Genomic DNA, 10,327 nt, shown 5'->3' with positions numbered 1-10,327 from the left:
TGTCATAAATATGATTAAACATTTTTATTACAATGACTGATTAAGGGAATTAGTCTGACAGGAGGAAGGGGGCAGGGGCCCCATGAAAAGATATCACATTGGACCCCTACCACGGCCCAAACTAACCCGGAAAATGTCTATGACCATCACACAAATGACCCATAAAAACTTATATGTTTTGTTTTACACCCTGAAAATGGAAGATAAATAATCACTGTAATATTTCCTCATAGTTTAAAAATAATTTAAACTTTGTAATATACACACCTTTTCAGATAGTTGAAGCAGGGAGGAGAGGGGACTTCGAGAGAGACTCCACATTTTTGTTTATCCATAAATGTTGTTTATTTTTTCAGACAATTTTAGTGATCTTATTGCGGTTATAACTTAGAGAAAAAAGCGAAATAAGAAGTGCATTTTTATTTCAGGCCTATGAAGGGCCCCCCATGAGTGAGATGGTAAAAAAGAAGCGAGGCAATTGTGAGAGTTAAAACAAAAGCAGCAGAAAGACAACAGAGGAGCAGAAGAGCAGCAGAGCAGGGAGCAGCAGTAGGAGGGGGGGGGGGGGGGGGGGGGGGGGGGGGGAGGAGGAGGAGAACGGTGGAGCTTGTTCACTTCCGCAATGTGAGTTAAAGGGACTGAAGCTAATTTTTTCCCGGTTGGAGCCCTGCATCCTTCGGGAAAGAGATCCCATCATCCACCACAGGAACGCAAGTAAGAACCAGCGATACAGAGAGAGAGCAGAAGCCGGGGAGGAGACCTCAGCTGCCCGGTGCACAGCGGGAGTCTCCCCGCAGGGCAAGCCGCGAACATGACTGCAGACGTGGCTGTGTCTCTGTCGATGCTGGTGGGGATTGTTGCTCTATGCGAAGTGGCCCGCAGGTTGTTGACAAGGGCCCTAACGGACACCGGGCTCTCTGTGTACGCGGTGGAGCTCGTGTCCACCTTCCAGCTGTGCTGCTGCACGCACGAGCTGAAGCTTCTTTCAGAGGTGGGCGGGATCGAACCTCGCCTGGCGCTCACCTTGACGTACCTGGGGGCTGTGGTGCACGGGCTCACCTTCAGCGGGGCTATAGGAAACCCCTCCGGTGCGCTCGAGCACGCGTACCACGCGAGGCTCTCGGGCGGGTGCGCACTGCGGAGGATCGCGTGCCAGTTCACTGCTGCCGCCGCTGCACGAGCTGCGGTGCCGGTGATGTGGGGTGTGGGTTTGTCGGGGCTGCACGTGAGGCACAAGCTCCTCGGTTACCGGTGCATCAGCCCCGTTCACGCGCCCCTCTCCAAAGCGGCCGCAGTGGAGCTCGCGTGCGCCTTTGTGGTTCAGACTGCCATCACGCGCACGAGATCCGTGGAGGAGAAATACCGCGTGCACGCTGTGGCTGCAGTCATCGCCACAGTGGTTTATGCAGGTAAGACGGTAACACCTCCTGTGAATACTGTGTCTGAATAAAAACACATGAACACTGATGGACTGATCAGCCTTCTGATGTGTGTGAACATTCATGTTTTCTGATAAAGGTTTATTTTTTATTTTATTACTTTATTGCAGGCTGTTTTACTACATTACAAGTTGTCATATTTCATCACAAATTTTGTTCATCCTGGCACATTTTTATATATAATTTTTTTAACATACAAGAATACATACAACATGAAATAAAATAAAAATAAATAAAAATCCAAAGAAAAGGTACGAAGAGAAAAAAAGATAATTAAATTAAGATTTAGAAAGAAAAAATAATAATAATAATAATAATCAGGACGAGGTTTAGATGATTTATTTGAAGGATGTTTGTAAAAGTTTGTAAAAAGCCAGAGAAACTTACATGAAACTGGAATAGATGAGTCTGACACTATAATAAAGCCAATATAAACTATACACAGACAAACATATATTACCAACCAGTTAGTGTTTCTCCACAGAGAAAACAACTGATTTAAAAGTACACTCAACACAAGTTGTTAATTAATGAAAAGTGTATTTGTGTGTGTCCAGGTGGCAGTGTGACAGGAGCAGTGTTTAACCCTGCGTTGGCCTTCTCCACTCAGTTCCCCTGCAGTGGGAACTCCTTCCTGGACTACTGCCTGGTCTACTGGCTGGGCCCGCTGCTGGGTAAGAACCACTGATGTCAGAGTTTCTGCAGGGTTTTGAAAGTCTTAAAAAGCATGGATTTCAGCTTCCAACAAAAATGTAAAATTCACTAATGCTTCAAAAAAAAAAAAAAAGAAACCTGCCGTAATATTTGCTGGGAAACTTTTTGTGCTTTTTTGCAAAGAGAGGTCTGAACATAGTTCTGGTGTTCCAGACCTCTTGCTGTTTGTGCAACATTGAAGACCAATGTATTGATAACAGCATTCACACACATAAAATAGCATATCAAGACTGACATTAATTTGCTGTATACTGAGTAAAGTCAGGGTTAAGTAAGTCTTGTTTTTTGTTTTTCTTAAATGATCCCGTAAACAAAATCCCAGAACGAGAACATTTTCTTATAATTTAACTACATTCCTGTTTTCCTGAAAGAGATTAAATCACTGTTGAGGAGAAGCATTGTTGTGCTTTGGTGTATTTTTCTGATCATTTAAAGTGTTTTTGTGAAATTGTAATCTTTTCTATTATGAAATAAATTAGCTTGAACACAGAAATAAATCTGGATTCTCGCTAAATTTCGATGACATTTTTAAGCTGCAGAGTTCTTTGATGGTTTCTACTATCTATCACAGCGATCAAGTTTGTTCTTTTGAGGTAATTAGTTTTTCTCTAAAACTTCTTGTTCCTATCTTCCTCACTCTTGCTGCTGCAGGTATGATGAGCTCAGTGCTGCTGTTTGATAAACTCGTCCCTCTGATGTCGAGGAACTCACCGTCTCCTCATCTCCCCCTGGACACAAAGAAGAGGACATGAGACTCAGCGAGCAGATTTCAGACCCGGAGCACAAGAGCAGCACATGTTGTTTCTGACAGACCTGCTGCTGATCTCAGACATCACAAATAGCACTGATATGCACTTTTTTTTTATTTTTTAGACTTTATAATGAATCATCCAGACGACAGGAGGTCTTTAGGATGGTTTCACCTCAAGGGCACATCTTAGTAGCTAAACAGAAAACTAAAGACACTAACTGACAGTTATTTTTACTTTGAAACTGCAGAGTCTGAACTCTTAGAGGGGGTTTGTCATCTAAACTAAAAGAAACAAGCAGTTTCCTTTGAGTTTACCATCAGACATGTCAACAAAATCATCTCCTCCAACTTTTCAAACACTGAATGTTAAATATCTGTCATTGTAAATACCAACACACAGTGTGCTTCATACCTGCATGATTCTGATGTTTAGGTTGATGACAGCATGTTGATGAGAGAGGATGCACACAGCTGATTAAAACACACAAACATTTTAATTTCCGGTGGTGAATCAACTCTTTTAGTTCCAGTATTGTTAAAGTGAGCATAGTTTTTTTTGTGTGTATATATGTTAAACATTTATAACAAGTTCTCAGTATGATCAGAGATTTATTATATACTGTACTCTCCTTGACAAGTGATTCATAGAGATTATAAATACTATAGTTATTCTGTGACGTTCCCTCGCAGAGCACAGAGTAGTAATGTTCACTGTGTGTTAGTGTAGCACAGATCTAACTGGTGCCTTTAAATTCTCTGTAAAAAAAAACAACAACTGTGTTTTATGTGGATGTAGCTGTGAAATCCTGAGTGTTGAATAACCATTTTTAATCATGTCTAATTAATAATACTGACAGCACTTTGGTCACGACTGAATTCCACAGGATCTGGTTCTTCAAAAGTAATCCACCAGGATTAAAGGGATTGGATCAAATCTTGAAATCTGGTTGTTCAAAAGAAAAAGAAAAAAATGATGTTTTCGGATAAAATAAGGTGATCCCACTAATACAAGATTAATTTCTACCTCATCTAGGAAGCAATATAGCATTCTACTGAAAATGTATTTAATAAATGTTTTAAAATATCTTCTAACAAATTTGAAAAGTGTCTTACATTGTTTTCTCCCTGTAGTCCACTGAATCCTCTGCTGGGATTTAGAAAAACCCAATCCTACTCAAAAGTTCAGAACAAAAACTGGAGGTTTGATCCCGTAATCCTGATCACATAATCCAGAACCTGATTTTAAGATTTGATCCTACCTGATATCTTTAATCCTGGTGGTACACTACGATACGATGCAATAGGACACGATACAAAAGGAGGATGTGATACGATACTTTATTGTCCTCTTGCGGTCATTTCTTAATTTCAGCATCATTTGCACTACTCACCACTGAACCAATATTTGTCTTTGTTTTTAATTTTGAATGTAATACTTTGTACACAGAGAGCACATTTTATTGAAGTCAAAACCTGGTCAATAAAGCCGATTCTGACTCATCTTGGACTTCAAGGATTGAATTACTTCTGAACAATCAGGCCTTCATGCATAAGCACCAGCATGTGATACTTTTGGTAGAAGTTTCACAGAAAAATCTGTAAGTGACTTTGAGAAACAACGTGCACAAAGGATCCTAATGTGTGTGTGTGTGTGTGTGAATCGAAGTTTTCAGTATCAGAGTCCAGAAACATGAAGTTATGAAGATTTTTTTTGGGTTGTAAAAGACTTTTGGTCTCATCCATTGGACAAATATCTGGCGCTTGAGCTACTGAATCTTCCATTTTCACACCAGCGATGTCTCTTTAGCGACCTTCCACTGAGAATGAACTAAACGGTAAACTACTGTAAATCTGAAACGAGAAAAGTAGGATGACAAAAGGAACGCTGTGTTGCAGAGTTAAAAATGTTTCTGTGTGGGATTGTGGCTGCAAACGGAACTTTGAAACCAAAAACAAATCTCATAGAAAAACTATTCATTTATTGACAATTTCATACAAAGACATGAACTCTTCTCAGCAGGAAAAGCAGATATTAAGTTGGTCGTTAGGTACAAAACAGAAACTCTGTGTTTTCTTTAATAGCATCAAATCAACGGGCTGCATCTCAAAAGTTTACTGTAGCTTACTGAGCTGTATACGGCACGGCGAGGCAACAAGAGACTGAGCAGAAAAACCATCGACATCATTTAGTACGCGAGCACCAATCAAAGACAAAAGAAAAAACACAGGTAACTACAAACAGCCTGCTGAGATGTCTTAAAGTACACGGAAAGGGTTTTAATTTTAGGAACAGAAAGAGAGTTAAAGTAAGAGCTGAGAGGTTTAAAGAAGTGCTGCTGTCCTCTTCTTCAGTCCCATGATGCAACACTGCTGCTTTGACTGGACGCTGTGACGACTTCCATCTGCAGAGAGAGTCGGACAACACATGAATAAAGCAGACTAAACAGAAATTATGAAATAGGTTTGATTCTAATCATCCAGGTTTATTAACATCATATTTTTGTTTCATCACTTCATTTATGTTTTACTTATGTAGGAGTTGACAGAGCTTTTGCTGTGGCTGCTCCCAATCTGTGGAACAGTCTACCTGTTAATATAAGAACTGCTCAGTCCATTGAAAACCTCCAATCTTTGCTTAAAACTCACCTCTTTGCTCTGGCTTTTAATACAATTTGAGCTTGACATTGTGAAATGTTTTATTCATGCTCCTATTTATTGTGTTTTTATTCTATATGTTATTTTATTTGTTGTCTTTACATTGTGTGTTTTTGTAAAGCACTTTGGTCAATCAAGGTTGTTTTAAATGTGCTATAGAAATAAAGATTGATTGATTGAGTTGTTGTTACCAGTGCTCAACATCTGCATCCTCGAACTGACCGGCCTCCATGGCTGCCGCGTCCACCTCCATACCATCTGTCATCAGAAACACACACAGATTAGAACAACATGCAGATCACAAAAACGTGTCAAATTATCTGTTCTTTTAAATGTTGCTGGGTTTTTTTGCAACAGAGAAGTGTACAGGATCAAGTATAGATATAAACAGTGTCCCTCTGCAGTGGTTAATAGTTGTATGTTTATCAAAGTAAACTATTGGTGCCGGGCTGAGTCTCAAACCTTCAAATTCATTGTTGGTTTCTGCAGTCCGGACCCCGGCCATGTTGTACTGCTGAGCCACTGACTGAGCTAACATCCCCTCCAGCCTCTCCAGCGTGGCCTGGCCCTCCTGTGTGAGCGACGACAGACCCTCATCACAGGTGTAGAAGGTGGGGATGTCTCCGTGGCCGTGCTCTGGGTGGTGCAGGAGAGAAGGACTTTAACAGCAGCATTTTTTTAGTTAAAAAATTCACATTTAAAGACATATTTTTTTTCTCTGAGGACATTTGCAAGTGTTGATCAACGTTCAGCATTTGTCAGCAATTAAAGCTAAACAGGAGACAAACTCAAACAGACTTTAAATGGACTTGAGCTTTTATCTTTATTTTCTAGTCTTCTGACTAATCAAAGCGCTTTTACACCGCAGGTCACACCTACACATTCACACACTGATGGCAGGCTGCTGTGTAGTGAGACCTTATTACACCGCCGACTGAGCAGCGGGAGCAACTCGGTTAGGAGACGACCGACTCTACCAACTGAGCCACAGACTGTCAGTCTGTGTGCACTGTCAAAGAGGATCTCCACATAACAATGAAGGTATTTTTCTGCCATTGACATTGCACAAAGATTCCTGTTCAACTTCCAACACTTGGACTGTTTTGATATTCAGATTGTTCTTTACTCCCCGAGGAGTAAGATAGTATGTAAAGATGTTAGAATTGCTGAAATCTCACCTGCCTCTGTGACCAAAGAGTCCAGGTAACGAGGGACAAAAAGAAAACACAGAACAAAGATGAGTCAAAGATTTGTATTCTGGCAACAGACTATTTTAAAAATTTAAATATTTAAAGCAGTAACTGAAACAGTGTCAGAGCATATTTGACATCTGATTACAGAGAAGCTTTTTTATTAAACACAAACATCAGATGTTTTCAGCAGAAATATCAAATCAAGACAAAAACGACAATTAAAGAGGGAGGTGAGGTTTTTGTGATCTTGTGAATAAAAACTTTTTGTACTTTGATCACTATTTACTATCAATGAAATGTATTTAATTCAAAATCCGGTGCTCAGATTTCCCACTCCATTAAATACCTCACTAAGTAGGATTTTCATCGGGGTTCATTTTGACCATGGTTGTGTTTCTGTCAAAACTTAGAGTGACTTGTTGTCACAGATTGAGAAATAAAGATTGCTTTCAGAAGGTTTATTTTGTTGAGACACCGTTGACAGTTAGCTTACAGTCTGATACTGTTCTAATATGTGTGTGTGGTAGCGTGTAGGAGTTTGAGTGTACGACTGAGTGTGTATCTTCATGTGCATGTGTTTCTCCTCACCGGCCTCCTCCACGTCGTACTCTTCCCCTTCAAAGTCGTTGTCGGAGTCGTCGTCTTCTGGATCGGGGTGCAGTGCCTGGCACTCACACATGGCGGAGAACATCGGCTCCACTGCATCAAAACACACACACACACACACACACACACACACACACACACACACACACACACACACACACACACACACACACACACACACACACACACACACACACACACACACACACACACACACACACACACACACACACACACACACACACACACACAGGGTGTGAGAGTCAAAATAAAGTACAATGCGTTGTCATGGTGACCAGGGAAGACGTCTTTGTTTGTCAAGTTTTATAGAGTTCATATTTAAGCAGCTGAAAGTCAGTCCTACAGCCCAGTGTTGTCTGTGTTGCTTTTTTTTTATTATCTCAGAATCTATGGCTTTCATAATGTGGTTAAAAATCCCTCCGATCACTTTTGTGTTTTGCTTGTAGAGCTGAAACTAGCTGGTCATAAGTAGGTTAACAAAACAGGGTGAAGTATGAAAATATGACCCTGACTCAGGCAGCAGAACAAAAGATATTATGTCAAATATAAGTCGGGACATCAGGCTGATCCTCGGAGTCACTCACATGCTGCCTTGTCGCTGGGCACAAATCTGATCTCTGTTATCGTTCCTTCTTCATCGTCGTCGCCACCGCTGCTGCTGCTGCTGCAGCTGTTGTCGTCTTCATCTTCATCGGCGGCTTTCTCGGCCATTTCTGCCTCATTCTCATCTGAGACGATCAAATATGAAAATAAAAGATGCACTCAGAAACGAACTTCAACTTCCATTCATTCATTTATTCATGCACTGTGCAAAAACACTCGATAGAGCAGGCTTCAGTAAAAAGAAGTGAACATGTTAGCACTTTAGTAAAATACTGTGTTTGTGGAGAAAGCTCCTGAAAGGCTAACAGAGGCTAAATGTTTTTTTTCTGCAGAAAACTTCTTAGAGATCTAAACACTAACTGAGCTGAAGGACCTGTGAAAGAATAGTAGGTGGAAAGTTTCAGCACTTAAACTTTCTCTCGTTTGCTGACAGACAACATCTAAGAAATCAGAAACAAGGAACATGGTCTGCAATAAAAACTGACTGACTTAACGCAGCAAACAGCATCATTCTCACCTCCTACTTTGCCGTTGACCATGACGTAAAGGTGTTCCTGTGGATATGCGCTGACGTCTCTGGAGATGGCGTGCAGGCCGATGGTCGGATACTCCAAACAGAAACCCAACCCTGCACCGTCGAACCACGACAGGCGCCTGAGTCAGAGAAAACAAACAAACAGTGTTGGTTCAGAAGATAGTTCTGTAAAAATAAATATATACCAGGTTCAGTGATGGTTTTTGGAGCTAAAATTACAGCACTCAGCAGGCGACGTGGACTCTACCTGTCGGGCTGCAACACAATAGATCTTAAATGTGTCTCAAACAGAGAACACATCTATTATAACAGCCCAGAGACAAAGAGAAATCTTAAGTATTTAAGAAGAAGGTATAACATTTTCCATCACCTATGAGCAGGAAAAGCATCCTACTATCACCTTAGAGAAGCTGTACACAAAATGTATGATGTTAATTTACTTAAACAACTAATAAACTGTTTCCGCTTCACCTGATTGACTATGTCTACACAACACAACCAAAACATACTGCTATAATCTAAAAATCTACAAGATACAGGATTTTGAAGTCTTTCTAACTCATTATTTGACCGAATAGTTTTTCCCCCAAACAAATCAATCTTCTATTTTATTTTGAAAGTGTCCACTCCGGAAGTGTTTTATTTAACACGAGGAGTGGTGGTGTTTTGAAGCTTAAATCTGTTATTTTACTTTCTGTCCTGAACATTAGTGTACTTTGGTTAATGTTTGTGATAAATGCTGATAAAAACACTCATCTTTAAGAGTCACTTTTTGGTTTTAAAGTGGGAAAAAAACAAGCGCCATGTGCATCACTTACGTTTCTGCGACGTACAGCGTGCCACATCCGAGCCTCTGGCCGCCCATCACCGCCGTGGTCTCGGCTTGCTCATGTCGCACTCCCTCGGTGGGAGGATTGAGGCTTTTCAGTAAAACCATCGTTAAAGTCTTCAGACCTGCAGAAGGAGGCTCCGATTAAAGTAAACAAGCGGACCCAGCTGTCAACAAGGGGTCGTGTTTGTTCTGACCTATTTCACTAACCTCGCTAATTTAACCCGGGATAACTTCTTAGTAAACAAAAGCAGGATAAAAAAGAAAAGTCCGTGCTGTGGCCTCTTTTCAAAAGCAGACTGAGAGTTAACAACGAAGCTGTGAAATCTGAAAATACAATAGAGAGCTAAATGTTGTAGCTAGAGATGTGAGTGCTCCTCACTATATCAAACCCCACAGAGCTGAAATCTCGCGGCAACATGTGAAGACGGGAAACCACGTGACTTCCTCAAACTTCTTGAACATGTTTACAGTCTGTGATCAAACCATCAAACCTCTATTTACAATATTTTAAAAGGGTTATACAATTAAGTAAATATCTTTTGAACTCATGCATACATTTTAAGAGACTACAAATTATATATTACATTTATTTTTGTTATTTTTGTAATGAATGTCCTGAAACTGTTGTATTTTTATTTTGGTATTGCCCAACTTTAAAGGAGGTCTGACAACATTTTCTGTATTTTCTTACAAAAAAAAAGATGAATATTTTGTTTTATTTCAGAGAATGTATTGTTTGGTCTCTGGGAAAAATAGTACACAGAAAGCCACTTTATTAATATTTAGATAATAAAGGCCAAATTTCATATAAATACATCTAAAATATGTAGAAAGTTAGAGACAAGAAAACATATTTATATTTTCATTTCATTGTACAGTGTTCCCCTTTCTTATTTTGTTTGTATTATATCTTTGCTTTAATACAGTGTATAACTTCTGTACAGTTTATTTTAAATCACTTAGCTGTTACTACAACTT

At 40.1% G+C, this 10,327-nt stretch overlaps 2 protein-coding genes across 2 annotated transcripts; one reads left to right on the top strand and one right to left on the bottom strand.

Annotated features, from left to right (window-relative positions):
* Window positions 1–366: 366 nt before the first annotated feature.
* aqp11 (aquaporin 11) lies at window positions 367–4,404 on the top strand. The gene is made up of 3 exons (XM_061047197.1): window positions 367–1,409; window positions 1,997–2,113; window positions 2,805–4,404. Exons 1-3 carry the CDS (start codon window positions 812–814, stop codon window positions 2,903–2,905), a joined length of 816 nt encoding a protein of 271 aa, XP_060903180.1. The 5' UTR covers window positions 367–811; the 3' UTR covers window positions 2,906–4,404.
* A 459-nt stretch (window positions 4,405–4,863) lies between these two features.
* Window positions 4,864–9,752, bottom strand: clns1a (chloride channel, nucleotide-sensitive, 1A). The gene is made up of 7 exons (XM_061047198.1): window positions 9,336–9,752; window positions 8,500–8,636; window positions 7,964–8,107; window positions 7,341–7,451; window positions 6,022–6,195; window positions 5,751–5,817; window positions 4,864–5,306 (listed from the first exon to the last, which is right to left on the bottom strand). Coding segments are annotated over exons 1-7 (753 nt in total). The 5' UTR covers window positions 9,455–9,752; the 3' UTR covers window positions 4,864–5,305.
* Window positions 9,753–10,327: the final 575 nt, after the last annotated feature.

This window comes from Labrus mixtus, chromosome 9 (genome assembly GCF_963584025.1).
Source record: "Labrus mixtus chromosome 9, fLabMix1.1, whole genome shotgun sequence".
Lineage (NCBI taxonomy): Eukaryota > Metazoa > Chordata > Actinopteri > Labriformes > Labridae > Labrus > Labrus mixtus.
Note: the sequence above shows the minus strand (reverse complement) of the source record. Positions and strands in the feature narration are given on the sequence as shown.

What these genes read in the sequence shown, in the direction of transcription:
- aqp11 (XM_061047197.1), top strand. Translation starts at nt 812, where the DNA reads ATGACTGCAGACGTGGCTGTGTCTCTGTCGATGCTGGTGGGGATTGTT. An exon ending in CGCCACAGTGGTTTATGCAG is followed by an intron (nt 1,410 to 1,996) that starts GTAAGACGGTAA and finishes GTGTGTGTCCAG; the next exon opens with GTGGCAGTGTGACAGGAGCA. An exon ending in CTGGCTGGGCCCGCTGCTGG is followed by an intron (nt 2,114 to 2,804) that starts GTAAGAACCACT and finishes TTGCTGCTGCAG; the next exon opens with GTATGATGAGCTCAGTGCTG.
- clns1a (XM_061047198.1), bottom strand. Translation starts at nt 9,454, where the DNA reads ATGGTTTTACTGAAAAGCCTCAATCCTCCCACCGAGGGAGTGCGACAT. An exon ending in GGTCAACGGCAAAGTAGGAG is followed by an intron (nt 8,108 to 8,499) that starts GTGAGAATGATG and finishes TGATCGTCTCAG; the next exon opens with ATGAGAATGAGGCAGAAATG. An exon ending in AACCAACAATGAATTTGAAG is followed by an intron (nt 5,818 to 6,021) that starts GTTTGAGACTCA and finishes TTCTGATGACAG; the next exon opens with ATGGTATGGAGGTGGACGCG.